This window comes from Trematomus bernacchii, unplaced genomic scaffold (assembly GCF_902827165.1).
Source record: "Trematomus bernacchii unplaced genomic scaffold, fTreBer1.1, whole genome shotgun sequence".
Lineage (NCBI taxonomy): Eukaryota > Metazoa > Chordata > Actinopteri > Perciformes > Nototheniidae > Trematomus > Trematomus bernacchii.
Genome location: NW_022987899.1, coordinates 972805 through 1000798, shown reverse-complemented (window position 1 = coordinate 1000798; position 27994 = coordinate 972805). Strand labels below are relative to the sequence as shown.

At 40.5% G+C, this 27994-nt stretch overlaps 1 protein-coding gene and 1 non-coding gene across 2 annotated transcripts; both read left to right on the top strand.

The window, feature by feature from the left end:
- Positions 1-20286: 20286 nt before the first annotated feature.
- On the top strand, positions 20287-27137 carry si:ch1073-228b5.2 (distal membrane-arm assembly complex protein 2). Its single transcript, XM_034114538.1, has 6 exons — positions 20287-20341; positions 24049-24269; positions 25037-25117; positions 25522-25661; positions 25760-25922; positions 26424-27137. The coding sequence occupies exons 1-6, from the start codon at positions 20324-20326 to the stop codon at positions 26560-26562; spliced, it is 762 nt and encodes a 253-aa protein (XP_033970429.1). The 5' UTR covers positions 20287-20323; the 3' UTR covers positions 26563-27137.
- Positions 23749-23822, top strand: trnai-aau. The gene has a single exon. It is a non-coding gene; the product is annotated as a tRNA-Ile (tRNA).
- Positions 27138-27994: the final 857 nt, after the last annotated feature.

Below are 27994 nucleotides of genomic sequence, written 5' to 3'. Positions count from 1 at the left end.
AGTAAACAAGAGCTCCTCCCTCTGTAGGAACTTTGGGATTTTAGCCTTTGTCGACCATTTACATGCACAAAAACCTATATAACACTAACGCTCTCCATTCCCCATTCACGCCTCCGCACCTTCGGGGACCGTGCCTTCAGTGCCGCTGCCCCCACCCTCTGGAACTCCCTCCCTGCAGAAATCCGCAACGCCCCTTCTCTCAACATCTTCACATCAACCCTTAAAACTCATCTGTTCAACATCGCCTTCCAACAATAACTCACTCTCCCCCCCCCCCCCCCACTTACACTTCCATTTCTGCCCCCTGTTTTATGTTTATGTTTTTTATGTTTGATGTCTTGTCCTTGTATGTTTCTTTGTAAAGCGACCTTGAGGTTATGAAAGGCGCTATATAAATTCAAGTTATTATTATTATTATTACAAGAAAGGGAAAATCCCAATAATGGGGCACAATGTCTCTTTAAGCAAACAAACACTTAGCAGGTTACTTTTGCTTCATAACACACTAAAATATGCGTATTTATCATATACAACGAATGGTCAAAACATTCTTAACTCAAAATATTAAAACTACTGGAAGAATATACTGTACATGGACGACTCTAATCAGTTTTTTTTAAGGCACCCCAGATTCAAAGTCAGTACAAAGAACACTTTGAATTACATTTTAATAATATTTTCTCATTTATTATGTGTACCCTGTAACCAAATAATTTCAAAAAATGTAAAGAAATGAAGAAATAAATACATTACAAATGGTAAATTGCCTATAGAGTGTTTTAGTGGCCTAAAAGCTTCTGGATTTTAGGTCAGTCTCAGTTTTGCTCGGAGTAAAAACAGATTCAGGAGTTGCACCAGACCTATTTTAGACTCTTCACCCCCGGGGTAAAACCCACAGCTGTGCTTCCTTATACAGTCAACCCTGCTTCTCAAATCACATCCAAGTGCAGAAGTTAACAAATCACTTTATATGGGAGTGTACTTTAGATAATAGAGATAATACTGCATTCATGTAAAATGAGTAATTGCTAGCATTGTCTTCGCAGCAAGTGGTGCTGCAAGAAACCATCCTTTTTTAGTGGTGGAGACCAAAGCAGAGCTAAAAGGAGAGTTCATTGTCAGGACCTCGACACAAACTGATGAACCCAAATGAGACAAAGTCTTGAATATAAAAAAAAGTATATTTATTCATACAGTTCAGGAAATCCCTCTTAACAGTGTAGGTGGTGGAAATAACAAAAGGCGCTCACAAGGAGGAAAAAAGTAGCGTAACAAAAAGAGGACTTAATAAAAACTTAAGTCTAACAAAATAAACAAACCCTGACATGAGAGAAAGCAATCCTGTCTGAGTTGAGGCTTGGCACGACCATGCGGGGAAACACACAAGACGAACTGACACAGGACAGGGAAGAGACAGGACTATTTAAACATGAGGTGAGTGGGAAACAATCAGAGGCGGGGCAGACACTGATGATGGCGAAATGAAAGACAAGAGGTACATACAAAATAAAACAGGAAATGACAGACAAAATACATAAACATAACTAATGTGGAGTCTATTTTTATATAACATTACAAGATTCTTATTATTACATTATTTGCTTATTGTGCTCATTTTATGTTGCTGTGATTTCGGAATAAATAGACACAATCACCCCCCCCCAAGTTTTGATGGGGAGGATAGGAACGAAGGGAAAAGTCACATGAGAAAGTGTTTAGCTTGCAATATTGAAAGTAGCAAGGTCAGGTGCAGAGACTGAGAGAATACAAAGAGGTAGTCAGAACAGCACATCGCACCGGCCTTGAATTGTATGGGAGCCGCACTCCCACGCAAAGCTAGGAAGCAACATTATGATTTTCCACTATATCTGAAGAAACGTTAGCGAAAACAAATTACGTATGATGGTGCCAGAGTAGGGAGGGACTTCCACAGGCCGGCTGAATGATGATTGGAGGATCGTGTTGCCAAAAGACTCTATCTGAGTCTGTGCACCAACCAAAGAGAACCAAGTCTAAACCGCGGTATCTCTTCATCTAGTCTTGACCAATCATAAATGTACGGGCAACGCCCTGTGTAATAAAATGTATTTTACGGATATGGTGGTGACAGATTACAGCTTTGCTGTCTGTGATTTCTATGACGTGACGGAGTCCTTGGCCAAGTGAATATATATATTTTGCTCTCTCATAATAAATAGTTAGTCGTCTGTCTTTCCTGGAATTTTTAACAAAACACTAACACATTTGACGAGACACAACATTAATATCATCATGTGTCCAAAAACGCAACAAAAAAATAAGGCTAATGTTGCTCGGGTCTGTTTAAATTGTAAAAAGCCACTTGTTTACGCCATTTTTTAACGTGAAACTATATCCGTGTCAGTTGATTCACTCATTAAATCTGGTTAATCAAGCAGCAAACATTATATGGCTTATTTTTAGTTAGCTAAATTGATTGTACAAGTGTCAATTTTCTATGTTTTTTATCTCAGCAATGGTGTCTTTGCATCCACGTTCTATCTTTAAACTGAGTGCGAGACAGCTTTCAAAAACCCTCAGAGGATGACGTGAACCAGATGCTTGCAGTTACAGCCTGTAAAATGTGACATGAAGGTATCCTAGTAAGGTTGAAAAATGTACGTCATGATATTGACTTCAATTCAACAACAAATTGCCACATATTTAGGTGGGGTAAAGTGTAAAACAATATGGAATAATTATCCGTCAAAATGTTCAAATCTGTTGCTTTGGAGCTATTTCTCAAACGACTCTTCACTGTGTCATCACTGCAGCTGCAGCTAATGCACCTAATGACTTAAATACGTTGATTTAGGTAAGTTAATGACCGACGAGTCAGTGTGAATGTCAGTACTTACTATAATTGGCAGTCAAACTCACCCTTTATGCGTGTCTGTGAGCGGCAGCTGTGTTCACGCTGCGCTGACACTGTGAAAAGGCTCTGAGAGCGCGGAGCAGCAGAAGTCATGTCAGTGTTATTTATAAAGCCCAAAATCACAACTTTGTCTCAGAGGGGTTTTTATCAGCGTCACTTCCAGTCAGTGAGAAAAGATCTCGATGTGGGAGTGTTTGAAGGGAGGTGATGCTGAGAGAGATGGATGGAAGTGATGAGAAAACATCCAAGCAGTCATGTTTCAGCATTTTGACAGCTCCAGATGGTGACTGCCCGAGTAAAGAAATGAAAATTACACTTTTATAGACCCACTTTTAATGTGGGTTCTTCCTTGACCCAAGTTGGATCGTTGCACCAAGTTTCAGTCGTTTTCCTGTTATCTTTCTAACAAGCAGACCGTCAAAGAAACTAGAGACGTCGTTGAGGTTTCATTTCCTCAAATGACAGACATGTTGCTATTACAATATGCAATATATCTCAAAATCAAAATGGATTTTTTTTATGTTTTATGTGTTCAAAATAATTTGGGGTTTACTGCCAGTTCAAATTATGTAACACATGCACAACATATTATTCTGTTCATCTGTAAGAATGAATTTGACATTACGACAATAAAATGATTTTTTAGAGACCTGTAGAAGGATTGTCTTCAAACGAATCCACAGACTCATGTCGGGCAGACAGCGAAATCCAATCAGCATTTTAGACAGGGTTCATCAGACCTCCTGCTGTGTGTGTGTGTGTGTGTGTGTGTGTGTGTGTGTGTGTGTGTGTGTGTGTGTGTGTGTGTGTGTGTGTGTGTGTGTGTGTGTGACAGGAGTTCATCATCTCAGTAATCAGCTTATCACAGGGGCGCAGGGCAGGGCGAGGGGAGAGGGAAGAACAGGAGGAGAATAAAAGATTGGTAGATGATGTAATAGAGTAACAGTCAGTATGTCATTTAAATTATCCAAATCAAAGGCTTTATTGTAAAATTAGATGCTATCCTTTAAAAGCATTGATATGAAGTCTACATGCATTCGGAAAGTATTCATACCCCTTCACTTTTTCCACATTTTGTTATGTTACAGCCATATTTCAAAATTGATTAAATTCATTTTTTTCCCTCAACATTCGAGACACAATACCCCATAAATGACCAAGTGGAAAATGTTTTAAAATATCTTTTGTAAATGAATTAAAAATAAAACATTCAAATATCACATGTACATAAATATTCACACCCTTTACTCAATACTTACTTGAAGCACCATAGCAATTACAGCCTCAAGTCTTCTTGAGTATGATGCTACACGCTTAGCACACCTTTCTTTGGGCAGTTTCTCCCATTCTTCTTTGCAGATTGTCTCAAGCTCCATCGGCTTGGATGGGGAGCGGTCGGTGCACAGCCATTTTCAGATCTCTCCAGAGATATTCAATCGGGGTCAAGTCTGGGCTCTGGCTGGGCCACTCAAGGACATTGATGCCCGTTTCACACCAACGCGGTTCCAGGGCCGGTTCGGAGTTAGAGCCTGAAAAGCACCGTTTTATCCTGTTCACACCGCAGCGGAGCCGGCTCTAAGCACCGAAAACCGGCGCTTACCAAGCACCAAAAAATTGTCGGTCTAGAAGCAAGAACTGCATATGTCACGCTTACGTCGGAGGCGGGGGCAGGGGCGAGATTAACCTGAGCTAACAGTTTATGGCAAGTACGGCAAACGAAAGTTGTAACAAGCAGTAGCGCTGAGCAAAGTGACTAGAACGCAACCACACACTTATAAAGTCAGGCAACACTAACCAGGCTCCGTGTGATTCTGTTTATTTGTACCTTACTTTGACCATCCGTTCGCTGTTATTGATCATTGTGGAGAGCAGGCAGACGTTTTGTTTTTTATTATAGCAGCTATCGGATGGAATCAATACATGGGCTGCACAGGTTGTCATGTCCGACTATCACAAGTAGAATCATAATGAAAAATACGCCGGTAAAATGTGCCTGTAGAAAACGGCTTATGCCACAATAGGATAGCAACAAGTAGTCAAGATAGTCAGTTTAGCTTTGGTTGCTATGCCAACATCACCCATTGTATACCATTATACCATTTTATACCATAACAGCGTTGTGATGCCAAACAGCGAGCAACACTGCAGCGGTCGGTAAATGCCGCTGAAACACATTAATAAACAATGAACCACGGCACTCTGGAGAAAAGTATAAGGGTTGAGAAGTAGTTATTTAATTTAATCTGGCTTCGTATGATTAATAGCAACACGATCATCGACCCGACGCCGTTGGGGAGAAAATCAGCGACGTAAACGGTGACGTCATGACGCAGCCGCGGCAGCACCAGTCGGGCTCTGGGCGGTGTGAACAAAACGGGGGCTGAAAAGAAAAAAAGGTTCCGAACCAGAAGAGCGCAAGCACGGAGCTAGAACGGGAACCGCGTTGGTGTGAAAGGGGCATCATCGACTCATCCTGAAGTCACTCCTTTGTTATCGTGGCTGTGTGCTTAGGGTCGTTGTCCTGTTGAAAGGTGAACCTTCGCCCCAGTCTGAGGTCCTGAACGCTCTGGAGCAGGTTTTCATCAAGGATCTCTCTGTACATTGCTGCATTCATATTTCCCTTGATCCTGACTAGTCTCCCAGTTCCTGCCGCTGAAACACATCCCCACAGCATGATGCTGCCACCACCATGCTTCACTGTAGGGATGCTATTGGCCAGGTGATGAGCAGTGCCTGGTTTCCTCCAGACATGATGCTTGGCATTCAGGCCAAAGAGATCCATTTTGGTTTCATCAAACCAGCCAATTTGGTTTCTCATGGTCTGAGAGTACTCTAGGTGCTCCATGGGGGCTTTCATGTGCCTTTGGCTTCCTTCTGGCCACTCTACCATAATGGCCTGATTGGTGGAGTGCTGCACAGATGGTTGTCCTTCTGGAAGGTTCTCCCATCTCCACAGAGGAACACTGGAGTTCTGTCAGAGTGACCATCGGGTTATTAGTGATTGATTGATTGATTGAAAAGTTTATTAACAGCTTGTATATTGGGTACAGTACAGTACAGCTCAAAACATACAATTGTTAAGGGGATGCAGACCAGAGAAAGACTTTCGTCTTGTTTACATCAGGGTCCCCCATTTCCAATTCATCATATCATTTAAGACATATAAGACATATTTGACATACAGATGGCTTATTTACAATTTACATACAGGTGGTTTTTTACATACAGATGGCTTATTTACAATTTTCATTTTAGATTTAGTTCTAATACATCCTAACCGGATATTTAAGACATACCAAGTCTACAGATATACAGTTAGTAACAGAGTCTAAAATGCGAGTATATACATAGATGGGGGGGGGGGGGGGGGGGGGGGGGGAAGCTGTCCATTGTACGACAGGTTGAGATTTGTACCATTACCGGGGTCACCTCTCTGACTAAGGCCCTTCTCCCCCGATGTTCAGTTTGGTTTGGGCAGCCAGCTCTAGGAAGAGCCCTGGTGGTTTCAAACATCTTCCATTTGCAAATAATGGAGACCACTGTTGGGACGTTCAATGCTGCAGACATTTTTCTGTACCCTTCCCCAGATCTGTGCCTTGATACAATCCTGTCTCTGAGGTCTACAGTCAATTCCTTGGACCTCATGACTTGGTTTTTGCTCTGATGTGCTGTCAACTGTGGGACCTCATATAGACAGGTGTGTTCCTTTCCAAGTCATGTCCAATCAATTTAGTTTACCACAGGTGGACTCCAATCAAGTTACAGAAACATGTCAAGGATGATCAGTGGAAACGGGATGCACTTGAGCTCAATTGTCAAAGCAAAGGGTGTGAATACTTATGTACATGGGATATTTAATTTAATTATTTTTAACACGTTCGCAAAAGATTCTTTTAAAACGTTTTCGCTTTGTCATTATGGGGTATTGTGTGTGGGATGTTGAGAACAAAAATGAATTTAATCCCTTTAGAAATAAGGCTGTAACATAACAAAATGTGAAAAGAGTTAAGGGGTATGAATACTTTCCGGATGCACTGTATGTACATTTGTAGCTGAAAAACAGGTAACAGGTTACCACATGTTATAAAATAATTGCAGTTTTGTTCCAAAAATACCAATATAATAGTATTGAATAAATAATAAAACTATAATACCTTTGTAAAACAATACATATTTTAAGAATGAGATTGTATTGGTCAAATCTCATGTTTGGGTTAATTTGCAACATCTGACTTCTTCCTTTCAAATCAATATTGAGAGTGATTTATGTATTTAATCATCCTAAAGTTTAATATATCATCTTAAAGTTGAATATATAATCTTTAAAGTTTGATATATCAACATGTGGTTGGGCCAGACCAAATAGAGTGGTGCAGGAATGAGTCCTTAAACATTGTAATGTATTAGCCTTAGATCACTTCCTGTTAGCCTGTCTCGGGGTCATACATTTTATGGAAATGTTTTTGGTTAGATGCGTGAATAAAGTCATGTGGTGAACACAATGTAAAGAGATTAACAAGTTTACTAAGACTTCAAATAAGTCAGTTAATACACCACTGGTTAATTCATGAAGGGTTTTTTGTCTTAAAAAGACTGAATGAGACGACTGAACATCATCACGCCGAACATTAGCCACCTTTAGCTTAGCGGTGGTGACGTGAAGTCATGTGACTGTGATGTAGTTCCTTTATAGAGTGGCGAAGTCCCGCCCATCTACTTCCGACCCATGGGACCTTATTTCGGAAAAATTATGTATTGAAGTCAATGGGGAGAGAAAGATTATCTTTCGATCCCGTTTGAATTGTGCCATGAATTACACATATGATGTTTGTCAATCTTAACAAATAATTTCCATGTCAAAAAAGTCACAGTTTGTCTTAAAACTGTTGAAATATAAGACTATGAAAAATACGCAACGAGAAAGACTACAAATCCCAGAATCCCGGTCCCGCATGCTGGCTCTTACGAACCGACTAACTCCCCTTGTGTGTATGCACAGCTCTCAACATGCCCAGACTTGGAGTGATTTTCACCTCTTTTAATACTTTTCGCCTCATTCTGAAAGAAAGAAGTGAAATGTGCCAACGTGACGGCCGTCTTGGTGTGTGGTGCGAGACGGGAGATGTAGTTCATTGAGCGGTTTCACACAAAGAAAGTGTTACTTCACAGTTTTACGACATATTTTAATTTTCTTGACTTGCAAAATTATCTTTTAAATTGACAAACATCATATGTGTAATTCGTGGCACAATTCAAACGGGATCAAAAGATAATCTTTCTCTCGCCATTGACTTCAATACATAAACATCCGAAATAAGGTCCCATGGAGCTCCCCCGGAAAGGGAGGGACTTCGCCTCTCTATTGCATTAGCATAACATTATCTTTTTACCTCTGGCAATTGCATTTACACATTGAAAATTCAAAGTGGTGTTAAAAGGTGGAGATTATCCTGCTGAACTAAACATGTGTATCATAAACCTGTGTTTGCCACTGAGCTTATTTTCTGGAAAAATCCCATTGCTTTTTGTTGATGGAGCCCTTGAGATGCTAACTTCTGGGGCGGCCTAAAGGAATATGTCATCCCTGCGCCTCTCTATAGTCTCTGAGTAACTGATAAATGCAATAAATGTCTAAACCCTCCCCAGTCGCCCCTATTTATCTAAAACATCTACTGTGAAATGGGAGAAGTCATGCCTGAGAAAACTGCAGCGGTGTACAGTAAACGCACTCAATGAAAGGCATTTATCAGATAGATTAGATGGTGGGAAACACACTTCAGGGTGTGTTTGACTGCGCAGAGAGGTTATTTAATCACTGTTTGAATAGCAGCACATATTGCCTGGTTGACATGCAGCCCTGAGTCCATTATCAGCTTAATGAAGCTGCAGCGGAGTAAAAAGACAGTGTGATTGATGACTCCATGAACGAGCGCCGGACGAGAACATGTTATCAGTTATTCATGATTTGCAGCTCGATCTTGGAGTCATCCCGAATCTTCTGTCTCCTTTTTCTCCAATGCTCTCTCTTTTTTCTTTTTTTCTGACACGTGTGTGCACTGTATGTGAGCTTATTACGCACCACAGGCTCAACTCAATATTCTGCTGACAAAGACGGAGCGAGAGGGGAAGATTAGAGGAGGAACGTGAACGGAAATGATAACGCATGAGCTGAATTTATACATTAAAAAGCCTGACTTGCATGTTACGCAAGGAAGTTATCGAGTGCAGAATTAGGGAAGGATGGGTGTGAAGCGCAAGGAGAACAAAGGGGGAGAGGAAGTTAAGAGCTTGATTAGAAAATTGTGAAAGGATATAAAGTGACTGAAATGTATAATATATTAAGCTTAATTTAGCTACTTTTAGTCTTAATGTAAAACACATTCATCTCTGATGAGAGCAAAAAATTGTGCCACATAGTACGGTGGCCGATAGGTTACATTGGCCCCAAACATTTCCATTAGGAGAGATGCACTGCACTTTTTAAAATTATGCAAATATAAAAACACAAATGTGCTAAAACACATGCAAATTAAGAAACATCTTCACCAACTTGACAACACATGTGCAGAGTTTACTTAAGCGCTGCATAAACGAAAAAGCTGCTAATAAAAAACGTTGCAAGAAAAAGAAAACACAACGGAAACAGGGAAACTAAAAAGTGACGCACACAGTTGGGACCGGAGCGCTTGTTGACATTCAGGGATTATAACTGTCACTGGAAACTTGCCTAAAATATAAATTTATTGGCTTATTTTAATAATGCGATTGCTTGAGTCCTTTCGCTATTATTCCAGATCTGCTGTAAGCTAACGTAGCTAACATAACTAACCTAGCTAACGTAGCTAACATAACTAACCTAGCTAACGTAGCTAACATAACTAACCTAGCTAACGTAGCTAACGTAGCTAAAGTAGTCATTTTAAATATACTGACAAAACACTTACTTTTTACAGTTATGAACAGACTAACTCTGTAAGAAGGACAGTTTGCCAGTTTTATAATCCCCGAACGCCACCAATTGTTCGGTCCCAGCTGTGTGCGTCACTTTTTAGTGTCCCCTGGTGTCCGTTGTGTTTTGAGATTCTTGCAGCGTTTTTTAATTTGCAGCGTTTTGTATTGGCAGAGTTTCGTTTATGCAGCTCTTTTAGTAAACGCTGGGCATGTGTTGTCAAGTTGGTGAACATGTTTCTTTATTTGCGTGTGTTTTGGCACATATTTGCATCGTTTTTGAAATTGCAGCGCGTTTCTCCAAATGGAAATGTTTTGACCCGTTTTAGCGCGTTTGCACCTGTCGGCCACATAGCCCTTTAAAACCTAAATATTTTACAAATGAAAATACTTTTATTTACATCACTTTAAGTACATTTAATTACAAATACAACCTACACAACAGAAACTAATGTTGTGAATGCAAAACAAGGGACACAACAGAGACGCCAAGTGGAGCAGACGTATTCGGGTTAGCTTCAGTTTACAACCTGCATCTGATGTATCATGCTCACGTAGCTGCTGTGCAGAAATAAAAGCATTTTACTTCCTCTGCATTATTAATCTGTTGCTATGTAGCTGACACTTTGCAAACTCTCTTCAAGCTATGGGAATACTCATACAGTACAGTCACTGTCTTACAGAGAGAGGAGAGAGCAGGAGAAACATTTGGGAAGCTATTTATACATCATGACTACAGGGTTAGGATTTATTTATAGCAATGGATTCATATTAATGAAGATTAATATTTATTTCTGGCATCTCAGAGGAAAATCAAACCCTCACTGCTCTGTTTTTTCCGATTTTTCACAGACACACATATTGGAAACAGGAGGATGCATCTATTTATTCATGTGCATGAGCCAGATTTCCTGTCCGTACATAACAGTATGAAGATCTGAGTGAATAGCAGTGATTTTTGGATGTTTCTCGACAGTCTCTATCAGCTGACATGCTCCACCAGTTTACCCTATTTTTGGCTGATGTGCTATTTTAAGTGTCATCTCCCTCCAAGATAATGGTTTTGTGTACTGTGAAGCGTTTACTGGGGTCGACATGCTGTTCATCACTGTGGTAATTATTTCTGTCAATGGAAATTAGTACAGATGTGTGGAATAGAGAGATAACGAGACGACGATTATGCACACACACACACACACAGTATACAAAGGTGTCTGAATAATGATTGAATGTATAAAAGATAAGAGGACACACGTCTCATTAATAGTCCAAGCGTTGGTATGCAGACTTAATTACAGAAGATGTATGTGTAGGTGTGTGTGTGTGTGTGTATTGCCAATTAGGCTATATTGTGAGTAACTTGAGCTTTAGCAGATGAGAAGTGGTTCATCCATGACAATAATGTACCTGTTAATCCAATTAAATGATATTTATTTAATATCAAATAGGCGGCAGTAGCTCAGTCTGAAGGGATTTGGCTTGGGATTGCTGGTTCAAGTCCCGATTAGACCAAAAATATGAAGTGTGGACCAGTAGCTGGAGAGATACCAGTTCACCTCCTAGGCACCTTGAGCAAGGCACCAACTGCTCCCTGGCGCCTGACAAACTGGCAGCCGGTTTTCTCTGAAACTTCTCTATAAAAATGCATGTTTTTCATCTGTATTCACACATGATCTGTATAGGTCCGATGCATGTTTGTATTTGTAATGGGTGATCTTATCTAATCATTATGGTGGCATGCAAACGCACTAAAACAGTCCAAAACACTTCCATTAGGAGAAACGGGCTGCACTTGAAAAAAAAAAATGTGCAGATAAAAAAACACAAATGTGCCAAAGTACATGCAAATGAAGGAACAAGTCAACAAGCGCTCCGATCGAAGCTGTGTGCGACACTTTTTAGCGTCCCCGCTTCTGCTCAGTTTTAAGCTTCTTGCAGCGTTTTGTTTTTGCAGCGCTTCTAGTAAACCCTTCCCATGTTTCATGAAGTTGGTGAATGTTTTCTAAATGCTGCGAATGTGTTATGAAGTGGGTGAAGATGTTACTTAATTTCTTTTTTGGCACATTTGTGTTTTACTATGTGTGTTGTTTTTGAAACTGCAACGCGTTTCTTTAATGGAAATGTTTTGGGCCGTTGTTGGCCACCGTATTTCTTATCGCATTTGCAATTTTGTCAACCAAATCTAAACATCCAAGTCCATGTCAAGCATTGATTGAGTCCTTTGTTCAGTTGCATGCTTAGTCCATTAAAGTGAGCAAATAGAGTGGCGAAGTCCCTCCCCTTCCGGTTGAGCCCCATGGGACCTTATTTCGGAAAAGTTATGCATTGAAGTCAATGGAGAGAGAAAGATTATCTTTCGATCCCGTTTGAATTGTGCCACGAATTACACATATGATGTTTGTCAATTTAAAAGATAATTTTGCAAGTCAAAAAAAAAAAAAATGTGTCGTAAAACTGTGAAGTAACACATTTGTTTGTGTGAAACGCTAAATGAACTGCATCTCTGGTCAACAACACACGTCACCAAGATGGCCGTCACTACTGTCTTGTCAACAAAACGATTGACTATCACCACAATGAAACACGTCCTGAAGAATGTCATGCAAAGCTGCCTGCCTGCCTTCCTTTGATTCTCTCTGAACTGCCTGGTCGTTTTAATGTTTAATGTCAACCATTTGTGCAGATAGCATGAAGTAGAAAAGATCGCCGATGCTAACGTTAGCGTTAGCATTTCTCCCCCGGAATTAAATGGTGTATTATAGAATGATCACACCGGTGACAGTACTATTCAAAGGGTTCACGAAATATGACTACTACTCTTACTGTTTAACATTTTGGGTTACTTAATGTTACTTCATGTTAAGGCTAATAAAAATGACAAGGCTGTAATGCTAACTAACGTGCTAGCTACTAGCTAGGTAGCTAACTTGATCAAGCCACTCCTGGTCGTTTCATCAGACGGGAAGCAAAAGAACGAGCAAGAGCCATTGCTGGTATAATAACAACCTGGTACTAAGCACACAGGCATCTTGTTAAAGTTATCTTATCTTAGCCAGCGCCATATAGATAGATTATATCTATATTGCGCTGATCTTAGGTATCTGAATGGTGGAGGTAAACAATTGTGACATCACTTACGCGACTCTGGGATTTGTAGTCTTTCTAGTTACGTATTTTTCATAGTCTTATATTTCAACAGTTTTACGACAAACTGTGACTTTTTTGACATGGAAATGATTTTTTAAGATTGACAAACATCATATGTGTAATTCATGGCACAATTCAAACGGGATCGAAAGATAAGTTTTCTCTCCCCATTGACTTCAATGCATAATTTTTCCGAAATAAGGTCCCATACCCCGGAAGTAAGTGGGAGGGACTTCGCCACTCTATAAAGAACCAGGATGACCATTCACTAGAGGCCTCTGTGCGAAAAAACTGTAGATTTACAGACTCCACTGACCTCATGGGAGCAGGTGAAAAATAATACCACCCTGACAGCCACTAACGGTCTTTAAAGCTGCAGAGTGTTGTGCGTATGCGTGTGTGTGTGTGTGTGTGTGTGTGTGTGTGTGTGTGTGTGTGTGCGTGTGCATGTGTGTGTGTGTGTGTGTGTGTGTGTGTGTGTGTGTGTGTGTGTGTGTGTGTGTGTGTGTGTGTGTGTGTGTGTGTGTGTGACAACCAGTGGCTAATGGCTCTCCCACGGGGCCATTACTTACCACAACTCTCAGTAAAAACTAGGGAGCCACAGGGGAGCCGCTATTAGGAAACCTTGAGTCTAACAACACTGTTGAAGCAGCTCTGCCTCCTGTCGCGCGCAATAAATAAAAATGATAGTGATGTGCATGTGTCAAGAAGAGCAGACTAAAATGATCTGCCCATAACTGTTGAAGCCTTCTGCTCACTGTGGTCCGATGCTGTCAGTATGTCTCTGCTGTGAACTCACTGACACTCAAAAAGGATTTATATAATCGTTTAGAAGATGGATATAAGGGCGACAGAGTTGCATAATGACGAAGCAGAATATCAACCAGGGCAATAGAAAGCAATTATTTTCATAATCTAGTAATCTGTCGAGAGTTTCTGGTTAATCACTTGGTTTCACACTGTCTTGGTTTAGATGATTTTATCTGGTGTTTGCAGGCTATCTGTTTTGATGGTCTAATGTAAGCCTCTATTTTAATAACAAAGGTGTACCACAGGGTTCTTTGCTGGGTCCGTTATCATTTACAACCTTTCTACATGGTATTATTAATCCAACATGTATATCTATTTGTATGCAGATTGTACAGTAATATGGGTCTTCTTGAACTGAACTGGACTTTCTTTCTTTCCCCGTATCCTCACATGTTTTCCATTTGAATTTCCCTGAGCCTCCCTCCACACTAACACACCTGTTCCCTCCTCATCCGAGCCTGTATGTAAACCTGCCATGATCACCGGCTTATCATTGGATCATCAGCCTGCATGTGTATTTCCTGTTTTACAGCTACAGTAATCCTGATGTTTATTCTTGCCAGCTGCTCGACATCGATGCTGCCTTTAAGCCAGTTCATACATGCATGTTCACCTTTCTTTAGGTTGTTGTGCATGTAACTGGTCTGCAAAGGCTACAATTGTAAGAGTTTCTCTCCCACACACTGCCTGAAACTCCTACATTGGACTCTTTGTTTACTTCCGTAACATAATGACATCACTATGTAACACTCGGCTTCTATTGGCTAGCGCTCCTCTAACACATTGTTCGTGATAGGCTAAAGGGCGGGACCTCTCTAACTGGTTGACCAATCCCAACAGAGCCGGCCAGCTAGCCAATCAGAGCGGACTGGGCTCTGGTTTCAGACAGAGGGTGAAAAGAGGTGTTGCAGAACAGGCAGAATGAGACAAATAAAGAGCTTTGTCCCAGGAGAGACACTACATACAAACATGAACCTGAAAATTAGCAGAATATATTTTTGGATTTATGAATTTTGTTTAAAAGTTGTTAAGGAGAGATTAACAGTGAAGAAAAAGATCCTTTGAGAAAACAAGTCAAAAAACTAAATCCGCTTTTCTCTTTCGTCTTGCTGTGTTATTTTGGTCTTAACTTGCTCATTTTGAGGAGCTGGACGCCAGGTTTTGCATGCTTTTGTATGTGGATATAACACTTACCCTTCAACATTCACATATTTACCTCTCTTAATGCTTCCAGCAAGGGCCAAAGGTTTTTCACTCATCTCATATATGTGTGTTGTTCCCTGAGGAAAGTAAAATCATGTTGAAGCAGCTCATCTTGAGTTTTGAACACTGTTCGTTATATATTTAAGGTGGAGAAGCTACTGCCCTACATTTTCTTGTGTATGTAAAAATCCATAGACCATACTTTCCTTTTATGGCACAGAATAGCCATCTTCGTGTTTACAGAACACGCTTTGTTGACCTCAAAGTTTTAAGCCACTGTGGTTCGCTTTAAAGAGATCCATTAAAGCTCCCATGTCATGCTTTTCCGGTTATTACCCGTCCCCTTGTGTGTTATGAAGGTTTTTATGCATGTAAACGGTGTGCAGAGTCAAAACCCTCAAAGTACACCCTGTAGCGAGTAAAACTCTAACACAGAAAATACCTCCCCAAAACGCCTCGTTGGAGATACGTCACTGCCCATTTGAGTCTTCCATTTAGTTCCGGGTACGGCCTGATGTCATGCGGTACCCGGAACGAAATGGACCAATCCCGAAGAGCTATGGCCACACCCAGCGGCGCTGGCCGCACCCTCTGCCAGCCTAACATTTACTGTTGGAAGCTCTGGTTCAGTTCACAATCATCCAGTCATGCCACTGCCAAGGACCTGTTTCCTGAAATGTGAGGAGAAATCTGAGCTGTTTGTCCTACCGACGGAAGAATCACGACGAAGTCAGTGGTTGAAATTTCTTTTTAACACTGTTCCTCCAGAGGTTCGAAGAACCGGCATTTCACAGACGAAAGCTTCCAAAACATTGCCCAGTTTGAGGCCGGATATGCACAGCTTGTTTGGACCGTTTGGAGCAGGGGAAGATTCGGGTACACAACCTGTAAGTTTGCATTGTTATTTGTGTATTTATCAAACAAGGTATCTACCACGACTGTTTAAATGTGTAAACATGTTTCGGACTGCTAAGCCAGTGCTAACTGTGCTAACTAAGTTGCTAGCGTTTCCATATATCAACTCCAATATTAGCAGATCGCCTTACATACATGTTCCTCATAGCTGGATAATGTCTGCATTCACACACGAAATAGTCATAGACCGTATACTCCTGGTGATTTACCGTTCGGTCAGTCGCGAAACGTAATTACATTATAGCTGGTGTAGCGTGTATGCTACGATCTAACCGACGGAGCTAGACCTTAGTTTGGTCGGAAAAACATTTTTGTTATGCTACGTTGCTAGCGTTTAAATATATCAACTACAATGTCAGCAGATGGCCTTACATGTTTGTCATGGCAGGAGAATGTCTGCAGTCACACACACGGAATACTCATACAGTATACTCCGGGTGATTTACCGTACATTGTGACAGTACATGTACATACTGCATGTATAGCTAACGAGGCTAGCTGTATGCTAGCGCAAAACAATGTATTCATGCAAGTTACAATGTATGACCGAACGTAGCAGAATACCCGTATAATATTGCAATTATAAACACGTTATTGCTAGCCTAATATGAACCAATAGCTTTTGTTCATAGTAGTTTTATTACACTCCATTATAGTTGCCGTTCCTCCAAGCTAACGTTCATATTGTGTTAGCTACCAAGGTAAACAAAGCTAGGTTAGCATATTAGCAGGCAAGCTGTTCATTAGATAGATCCACACTCCTACCACAACTACTACTAACGAATCTAAAACAACTAAGTTTCTCTAATATTTTGTGATTTGCATTTTATTTCGTCCAGCCAGATCCTGCAGGACAATACATGAGTGGACGACCACACTGAGGCATCGTCTCAAAAAGCCCCGGCTGCTATAAGCAAGATGCCGACAACGTGGAGTAATTGACGATATACCGTGTATATATGTATATTTACGTTAATTTTGTACATTTCTAAAAATAAAGTTCAATGGAAATACTTAGTAGGCCTATCCTTTCTTCCCTGAATTATTTGCTCCTATAACATATCATTCATATATAGCAAACCATGATTTGATTTCTCATCAAACAGTAGTAGTTTATAACGGGTAAAAATAACTTACTCTTTGTTATGACCGGCTCGTAGGCCACAACGGAAAGACAAGGAGACATACACGAGTTTACAAAACCACGGCACATTTATTGTGGTAAATGCAGAGATAGGTGGTCAGGGAAGAGGATCGTTGTGCTGCTTGGAGGGAGAGAGGGGCTGCCGTTTGACTCCGGGCAGCTGGCTAGCACCTCGGCTCCGGCCAGGTGTCCGTGATCGCGCTGATTAGCCTCTTCAGCTCCACCACAAAGGCCCTGGGGCCGTCACACTCTTCTATAACAACAGTTGTAGCTACAGTTCGGTTAGTTGGCGTATAAAATATACGGCTGTACCGACGCCATGATAAGACTGATGTTCGGCTGAGAGCAGCCGTTTAGACAATGGGCGCAGCCTCTCTGGTGGTTGACTAATCAGAACAGAGTGGCCGAGCTGACCAATCGGAGCACACTAGGCTCACAGGGAGGGGGGGGCAAGAGCTCCAACGAGTCGTTTAGTGGAGAGAGTGAATACTGCTGAATACACATGCTTGACAGAGATGCTGTATGCGAAACCAATGTGAGTTTGGAAAATTGCACAGTATAAATCTATTTTAGTATACCTCAACAATGTAATTATGATCAGTGGAAATGGCCATGACATGGGCCCTTTAAGGCACGATCTAAAATTCATGTGGGTATGAATACAGTGCATCAAACCACATGTAAATGATATGAGCAAAAATCTCATCAACAACACAGCAGGCTGCATTTCAAAGAGAAATGCTTTTGATCTCAACAAATGAATATTCTTGGGGGTTGTTATTTAAAAAAAATTAAAGTAATTTCAACCTGATAAAGATCAATTTGTTTTGACGTGATTCCAATCAGAGCTGCATGCAGACTATTTGATTCCTAAAGCTCAAACGGATCACAATCAATGATCATCAATCTTAATGTAGGAGGGGAGACACAAACATACCTGCACGGGAACACACACACACACACACACACACACACACACACACACACACACACACACACACACACACACACACACACACCTTTAATGCAATTAAGTTCTGGTCCGCTGAGCCATCCATCCATTCCCTGATCGATTCATCCATCCATCTGTCAGTCACTCCTTACTTCATTGGTCCAGATGTTCATTCAGCCAACCCTTCAGTAATGTGATGTGCTCCACACACACTTTATCAATATCTCCAACTAATAACAACGATCTGATGAATCATAACAGTCTTCCGAGAATAAATATTCATATGCTAATCTTTTAATCTTGCATTTTATATCTGTCTTTTCTTATTTTAATGTTTATTCTCTTGGTTCTTTAATGACTGTTTGCCACGAACATCCTCCTGGTTTTTTTTATATACACTTTGTCATTTGCATTGTTTACTGCATGCTGCAATTTTATAATGTTTTTTAATCTTAATTTTGTTGTTGCAATATGGACTCCTCATTGGGAACACATTCAGAGTTTAACACACTGAACACACACACACACACACACACACACACACACACTCACACACACACACACACACACACACACACACACACACACACACACACACACACACACACACACACACACACACACATACACACACACACACACCTGCTCACTGTTATATTTAAAGGCTATTGTGTGCGTCACCATCCACTGTCTCTTTCTCCTCCAATCCTCTGAAGCACGAGCCGTGATCTCATTTGTTAATTGTTTACACCAGTAGGTGTGAGCCGTCTGTCACTCACTCTGCGCGTGTGTGTGTGTGTTGTGTGTGTGTGTGTGTGTGTGTGTGTGTGTGTGTGTGTGTGTGTGTGTGTGTGTGTGTGTGTGTGTGTGTGTGTATGTGTGTGTGTGTGTGTGTGTGTGTGTGTGTGTGTGTGTGTGTGTGTGTGGCAGAAGCAGAGTGATAATTGTCAATCAGAGGAGTGAATAGTATTTTAAAGAAAAAAACAGACAATGCGTGGAGAACAATGTAATGCATTTGGATATACAGGAGATGTAAAAATAAACATAAAACTGAAGCTACAGGCTGCCACCATGAGGAATTTACGTTTAAATTAAATTGCCAGAAATCTGCATGAGTAATTATTTTCAGAATGTAAATTTCCCCTCTGTGGGACTATTAAGGGTATATAAATAAATATGTCTGAGTTCTATTAGGGATCGAGGTTTAAAATGTTAGGCTTTATTGTCATATTACAAGATTGTTAAACATGAAATACTTCAAATGGAAGGTGAATGTGTTTGGAAAAAGGCAAAGTGATGGTTGATAATCTAACAGCTGCTCTGTAACAATTACTCAATTTATTTTTTCTTTCTTTCTTTCTTTGGTTTATTTATTTTTTACTTATTTTTTTCACATCTGCTTTTCTGCTAAATAAAATGAAATTTTTTTTTTTTAACTAAATGAACATTTAATACAAACGTTACCATACATGCATGTGTCAAACTCAATTTCATCGTGGGCCACATTAGAATTATGGTTGCACTCAAAGGGCCGGTGGTAACTTTAAGACTATATAAATATACATAATATATATAAAATAATGTATTATTTTACAATATTTCCTCTGCATTGGATTATTATCGGATAGGGTAATAACTTCATAATTAACTACGTCTGAAAGCAGAAGTCTAAGGGAAATAATTGCAAGTCTCTTCATTGCGCATGTCACAAAATGAGATGCATTGTGGGACATGTAGTTTATTGGCAACGTTCTCCTGTAAAGCGGCACGTAACATTATAATAAACGTATTATATTCTTTGCAAGCTCTTGTGGGCCACATAAAATGAAGTGGCGGGGCCGGATTTGGCCCCCGGGCCTTGAGTTTGACACCCCTGCGTCTAGAGCTAGATACTTTAAAAGCTTTAATAAAAAATGAATTAATGAACGTCGCTCTTTTGTCTTTGTTCAACTACACAACTAGTTTGCTATCTTTACCTTTAAGTTACTGATGATTATATTATATATATATATATATATATATATATATATCATAAATATTATCAGGCCTATACTTTTTCTATAAAAACCGTTTTCGTTGAGTTTGGCACTATTTATTTTCACTTTGTTATGATTGAAATAAAAATAAAACCTTTTGCCATTTTATCATCTTATTTGTATCTCCCTTCATGTCAGGTCAGGTCAGGTAAATATGGTCATCATTGAGTCGAGCAGACAGCGCCACCCTGCGGCGGACATGATGAACAACAGCTGAATGCAAAAGCGAAGCTGCGATGTTTTTCCCTAACGTGTTCCCGTAGAACGCTGCTGTCATGTCTGCCCCCTTCATGGTAAGCTACCCTTCAAATTTCGACTTATTAATACAGTAGTTCATACTATTTAAAAACATTTACCTACACAGTTCAGAGTGTAGACATGTTTATATTAAGTTAAGAGGCTGAATGCTGTTGATAGTATGTTGCTGCATGTAGCTGCCTGTTAACAACATGTTAGCTTTAAAATGCTACATTAGCCTTAAAGCCACCTATGTGATGTAGTTGTTTAGTGATGCAATGTTTTTATATTGTTGACATGCAATAGACAATAAGACAATAATAAGAGCAATTGATCAGGGATTGGTCAGCAACTAATATGGCAAACAAACTCACAAAAAGGAAAAATGAAGTGTCACTTTTCAATGGATGCAGATACATGCCATCATACTTAAAAGGTACATTTACAGTAAAGCCTACTCATACATGCATACCTTCAGTAAAGTATATAACATGATAGCCAGTAATGTAAACGGACTGTCATCAATCATTGAAGTCCTGTAGGGATGAAAGTAACTTTTATTTTCATCACTGAGTAATTTGTAAATGCAGATCATTTAATTAATTACCTGACAATTGTAAAAAGATGCTCCTCGAAATGTCTCGTAATGATATAGTCTATTCTAATATATAGAAATGTATATTATCCGCACATTAAAAGAGTGATTTTTTTGGAGTTGTGGGTTAAAAAAAACAATTCAATCAATTCATAGTTTCCTAATTGATAGGGGAATGTTTTTGAAATGTCTTGAACTCAAACAATAACAGACTGACCTTGAGTATGCTATCGGCTGTTTGTCAGACTCTTTATTTGCATTTGATTAATTGAAATGCAATACATTCATTTAAAATGTGCGGTGTATCAGAATTTAAAATGGAAAGAGCTGTGCTTTAAAAAGGTAGCATTGTGCAGAAATGTGGAAAATAAATCTGAAGAATATGCAACAGTTCACATTACAGAGCGTAAGGAATGAGACAAAGATATCACAAGGTGTGTGTTTACGTAACACACACCTTGATGTAATGCATGTCTATGGAAGGAGTTAAGAGTCCTCTTCTAACACTTGATCAGACAAGAGCTGCCGGACAGTACGTTTCCTGTAAATATCTTTCCTTTATCACTTTATAATAATAATAATAATAATAATAAATGATATTTATATAGCGCCTTTCAAGGGACCCAAGGTCGCTGTACATGGTGGACAAACAAAACAAACAGACAATCAAAGGGCAAACAAAAAATAAAGGAAGCCGGGGGACCAAGAAAGGGCTAGGGCCCGAAGGCCACGGTGAACAGGTGTGTTTGTAATGATGGTTTGAAGATGTCCAGGGAGGCAGCATTACGGATCTCGGCAGGAAGTGCATTCCAGAGGGTGGGGGCCGCAACACTGAACGCCCTGTCACCAACAGTTCGGAGGCGAGAGCGGGGGATGGAGAGCAGGCCCGTGTCTGAGGACCGCAGACTCCGAGAAGGGGTGTAGGGATGGAGGAGGTCCGATAAGTACTGGGGGGCGAGGGTATGGAGGGACTTGTACGTGAGGAGGAGTGTTTTGTACTGAATCTGGGACTTGACCGGCAGCCAGTGGAGGTGGATGAGGGTGGGGGTGATATGTTGCCATGGCTTGGTGCGGGTGAGAAGCCTGGCGGCAGAGTTCTGGACGTATTGGAGCCTGGCCAGGGTTTTGCTGGGAACCCCGGACAGGACTCCATTGCAGTAGTCCAGACGGGATGTGACTTTTTTTTTTTGCTGTATTATTATTTTAATTTGTATTCTATTTTATCTTTTATTTTTACCCTGTGTGAAGTGAATCCTGTTTTTCATTCTGACACTGTTGCTGCTATTAACGCCTGACTTTCAGAATCAGAATCAGAAACAGTTTTATCACCAGGTAGGTTGACACGTACAAGGAATCTGACTTGGTGTCGACTCGTGCTGCATACATAAAAGTAAAACAACAATTAAAAAACACAGATAGAGAACTATTTTAAGAAGGCAAGGCAAGTTTGGTTCAACACTGGCTGAACAACATGTGCTTACAGTTAATCGTAAAAAAACAGTATGCATGATGTTCAGTAAACGACCAGTCAAAATCGAAGGATCCAACGTGTTTTTAAACGGAGCAGAAATAGAACTAGTCTCCCACTTCAAGTATCTTGGAGTCATACTGGACTCAAACTTGACTTTTAAGAAACATATCAAGAAAGTATCCAATACCGTTAAATTCAACTTGCAAAATGTTAAACAAATCAGACCTTTCTTAACTGTCTATGCTGCAAAGTCATACCTCCACTGTATGATTCTATCCCACATTGAATACTGTTTTACAAACTGGTCGTTTGCTTGTGCCACAAACCTGAAACCCATAGAACAGCTGTACAAGAGAGCTATCAAGGTGTCTGACAGAAAGCCACATTCATACCACCACTGTACCATCCTTGATTAACACAAGTTTTGACAATTTTAAGTCTTTTAAAAGTATGTGTTTTATTTATAAATGTTTACATGGACTGCCCCCCCCCCCCCTCCCTTAGGGGAATTCATCCACAGAAAACACACTGGACGCTGCACTAGGTCAGAAACCAGAGGAGACTGTGAAGTCCACTGCAGACGGACCACTTTTGGTCAAAATGTCCTCTCCATTAAAGGCAGCTCTTTGTGGAATAGCCTCCCAACTGAGATACGGGATTGTCCCACTCTCAATAGTTTCAAAGGTCAACTCAAAGAATGGTTGAGAAACAAACAGACGTGCGATCACCGCTAAATGCACGACAGGGGTATCTCCTCTTGCACTTTAGGTAGCACTTGTAACTTCTCTTGCACTTTATATGTCGTAGCTGCTACATTGTACTGCCATGTGGTAAATGCTTGTGTATGCTGCTCATGCTCTTTCTGAATATCATGTATTTATTTTTGCTATCTTTATAAATGTCATGTTCTTATGTCACGGACTGCGGATGGAAATTAGCTCAAAGCTAAAATCCGGCATATTTACACTTGAAGCATTATTTGTCTTAAATGGTAAATGGACTGTACTTATATAGCGCTTTATCCAGTCTTTACGACCCCTCAAAGTGCTTTACATACTACATGTCATTCACCCATTCACACCCATGCATACAGAGCAGTGTACCTTACTCTAGGACCTAACATTCATACACATTCACACACCGTTGGCCATGCCATCGGGAGCAACTCAGGGTTAAGTATCTTGCCCAAGGATACATCGACATGTTGACTGCACGGGCTGGGATCGAACCCATAACCTTATGGTTGAAAGACGACCGCACTCCCTCGCAGCCACAGTCGCCCTTAAGTGTTCATTAATGTGCATTGTCCCTCTTCAAATAAACGATTAAATGAAATGAAATGAGATAATTTCCCCAAGGGGATAAATAAAGTTTAATCTTATCTTATATTACCGAAAGTCCGGTTAGCTCAGCTGGTTAGAGCGTGGTGCTAATAACGCCAAGGTCGTGGGTTCGATCCCCGTACTGGACAAAAGCACTTTTTAGGGAGGCATGTGGCGTAGTGGGTTAGTGCGTTGTGCATTGGTGTTCGGATCAGGGGGTCACAGGTTCAAACCCCACTGCAGTCAGCATGCCGTTGTGTCCCTGGGCAAGACACTTCACCCCAAATTGCTCCTGTGGGGATTGTCCACAGTATTGAGTATGTAAGTCGCTTTGGATAAAAGCGTCTAACAAGTAACATGTAATCTTCTCTACAGTCTCTGTACAGATGTTGCCAGCGTTCGGCTCTCCTGGTCGTCTCCAGACGGTCGTTGAGCTCGGTGTCTCCCCCCAGCTCGGCGTCTCCCTCCATCTTGGTGTCTTCCCCCCCTCTGCACACCAGGTTCCTGCGCTACCTCACCCAGCGCTTCTACGATGTGGAGATGCTCCAGAGCTGGAGTTTTCTGCAGCGGTGGAAGAGGGTTCAGAAGAGAAATACGTAAGGAAACATTTTGGCTGTCTTTAACATCGAGAAGCTTCCAAACCAGTGCTGCTGCTGCTGCTGCTGGTATCTGTTACTGGGAGCAGTTGTAACAGGATGTGTCATATCAAAATCTGCATTTCTCCGTTGAGATTAACTGACTCAGCTGTTCCTGATTAATGCACACATTTCCTGGAATATAGTCCAACTAAAGGTCAATGCACGAATACAAAGAAATCCTCCAAAAATAAATGTGCATGTAATAGTTAAGATTTTTTTTAATATTGGTTATTGTAAAATATTAGTGAAGGGCCTTATAAAGATTTGGGGCCTTTTTTTTTATATTATATTGATAGATTTTATTGTGATATCAGACTAAATATTGTCTTAGATTCTGTATATCGTAAAATATGGCATTAGTGTCTTTCCATGGTTTTAAAGGCTGCATTACAGTAAAGTAATGTCATTTTATATTTGTCTTTACCAACTAGTCATCACATTCAAATTATTGATGGTTATTTAGCAAGAAATGTAATTGTGTAAAAGCACTTTGAATTGTCGCGTACAGAAAAGTGCTATATAAATAAACTTGCCTTGCCTTGCCTTGCCTTGTAAATCATTTTTAAAGCACTACAATATTGTCAGAATATTGATATTGTTCCATGAAGATAAAAGTATAGTGATATCTGATTTTCTCAATATCGCCCATCCCTATTTCCGTTCAAGTTTGTGAAGTTTCCGTATCTTTTTGACCTTCGCTGACTTTTCCCTTCTGTCTTTCACAGTTACTATGGCTACACTCAGAAGAACTACGGATCAGACATCGCAGCAGCGTATTACATCCTGAGTCTGAAGGGAGGGTTCAGGTAAGAGCCTTTTTTTACATTAAACAAGTCCCTCACTTTTCTGCCGGTGTTAGAGACAGTTTTTGGTTTAGTTTTTTGTGAAAAAGCCAAATATGTTCACCTAGTGGCTACCTCTGTAGTCGAGGGAATATAAAAGACTACAATTCCCACAGTGCCAGCCCTTTAAGAGACACAGATATAGGCAAAAATATATGGAAGTCAACGTCAAGACATCGTTTTTAACCGTCAAATTACAACCTGTAGACAAAACCATTGGTACACCCTTACAGTATGTATAAGGCTATTCTTGATGCTCTTCTACCTTGTATTAAGCATATCTCCTGTAATAATGCAGCATAGGGGACACATTTATCGTGTTAAAATGTGATCCAGTTTCCATGTGTTCTTCTTCGTTGTGTCCTCAGGTTTGTCGGCCAGTCAGAGTGGTTCATTGCAGACCGGAGGGGCAAATTTAATTGGGCTTTCTTGGATCACAAAAACACCCCCCTGGAGGAAGTGAACATGAACTACACAGGCATCAACTACAGAGGGCTGGACAACCTCGGTAAAGAGGGGTTTTTGTTCCTTTCAATACAACTTTTCTTCCTACTATATCCTTACTTTCTGTCTCTCTTACCCCGTCTGACTCATGTCCTCCCTCAGAGGTGCAGAAATCTTTGCGGACTTTGTCAATACGAGGATGTCCTGAAGTGGACGACTGGTTTCTGACCAGGCTTCACATGTTCCAGGACTCTCTGGAGGAACTGGACATCTCTCACTGTCCACGCATCACGACAGGCGGCCTGGCTGCACTCAGGAATCTCAAGTTAGTATCCGAACACTTGAAACATTACCAAATCACTTTTATTATTCTGCTCATTTTCAGGTTCATATCAGTATGTAGTGTCTCTACTGTCACATGTCTCCATCCTTTAATGTTCAGAAAGCTCTTTATTTTTCTCATACTGCCTGTGCTGCAGCACCTCTTTTCACCCTCTGTCTGAAACCAGAGCCCAGTCTGCTCTGATTGGTTAGCTGGCCGGCTCTGTTGTGATTGGTCAACCGCTTAGAGATGTCCCGCCCCTTAGCCTATCACGTGCTATGTGTTAGAGCGCTATCAAATTGTTCCGGAAGTAAACCAAGGAGTCCAATGGAGGCTTTTCAGGCAGAGAGAAACTCCCTCTGGAGGGAACTTTGGAATTTAGATCTCGCTGACCATTTACATGCACAACACCCTATAACACACTACAGGAGAGGGAAAACCCCCAAAAAGCATAATAAGGGCTCTTTAAATGTTCTCACTGTTTGTTGTGTGCCTGTTTTTCAGAGGACTGAAGCGTCTGGATGTGTCGTCCCTCCCTGGGATCTCGAGTCCAGGCGTGGTCATCATCCTGCTGGAGGAGATGTTACCAAAGTGCGATGTCATTGCTAACGGCTACGACCACACGCTGAGGGAGGAGAGCTGAAGGAGGACGTCAGAGGAATCGAGAGACTTTGTTCAGAAAGAGAGAGGGTCTTCTGTGAGAGCGCAGTGGTCAGACAGAAAGTCTGCTTTCATGCTATGGAAACATTAACAATACAATCATCACAGATTAACTAGACACAGACAATATCCAGCATCTTCATTTTGCAATGGACATCTGCACAAGTCTTGTCACACATCTAATTATGTGAAAAAATTCAATAGTAAGGAACAATGTACTTCCTCAAGTTTGTCGGATATAAATCTATATATATATGTATGTATGTATGTATGTATGTATGTATGTATGTATGTATGTATGTGTCTGTATGTATGTATGGATGTGTGTCTGTCTGTCTGTCTGTGTATGTATGTATGTATGTATGTCTGTCTGTGTCTGTCTGTCTGTCTCTATCTATGTATGTATGTATGTCTGTCTGTCTGTCTGTATGTATGTATGTATGTCTGTCTGTCTGTATGTATGTATTGAGCAAATTGAACCATGTGCATGTGTTTTGTTTGCAGAAATGTAAATATGATTTGAAATGTACTGAATAAAGATTTTATTTCTCAATATCATGATTTGTGTACACTTATTACCTTTACCTATAACATACAAGTTCTGTGGCAACACGCCCAAATGTGTATTTCAAATCTTCACTGTGGAAGCTTATGTGAGGAAACTAAAGCCCATAATCCAGTATGAGCCTTGTAGGGTCAGATCTGATATTAGATGGACAAAGACACCAGAACTATTGGGAGACAAGAAATAACTCGGATGAGGCAATCACTGCTACTTGCGTATGTAAAGATGTCATCTGCAATGCTTTGGTAGCCATTTTTTAAGTGAACAGAACTTGTTTTATGAGCCAGTCCTACTTTACAATGCATAAAACCCGCCGCCGCTGCGTCTGTAAAGCCGTTGTGTCCTTGGGCAAGACACTTCACCTGAACTTGCTCCTGTGGGTATTGTCCACAGTAGACCATTACATGTATGTATGATCTGTATGTGTAATGTGTATTTGTAAAGCGCTTTGAGTCATTGATAAAGTGCTAAAATAAATATAAGGATTATTATTATTATGTTGGGTAATATTGCCTATTTTAAAATGTAGATGTTTCCTCTTCTCCACGTTTATTAATTTCTTGTTGATTATATAGACTTGTGTGTGACACTCAGTGGTGTTAAGTAACATTTCCTCAAGCACTTGCCAATATCTTTGTACTTTACTCAAGTAACCTTTTGAATGCAGGAGCTCCAACAAGCCGTTTAGGACAGAGAGTGAATACACATACAATACAGAGATGCTTTATGAGAAACCAATGTGAGTTTGGAAAATCGCACAATATAAATGTATTTTAGTAGACCTCAACAATGGAATTATGATCAGTAGAAATGGCCATGACATGGGACCTTTAATTGTAGAATAGTTAAA

Bases quoted from the DNA above. Each gene is read 5' to 3' on its own strand.
- si:ch1073-228b5.2 (XM_034114538.1), top strand. The intron at 24,270-25,036 runs GTAAGGAAACAT...TGTCTTTCACAG, and splicing joins AGGGTTCAGAAGAGAAATAC to TTACTATGGCTACACTCAGA. The intron at 25,118-25,521 runs GTAAGAGCCTTT...TTGTGTCCTCAG, and splicing joins AGTCTGAAGGGAGGGTTCAG to GTTTGTCGGCCAGTCAGAGT.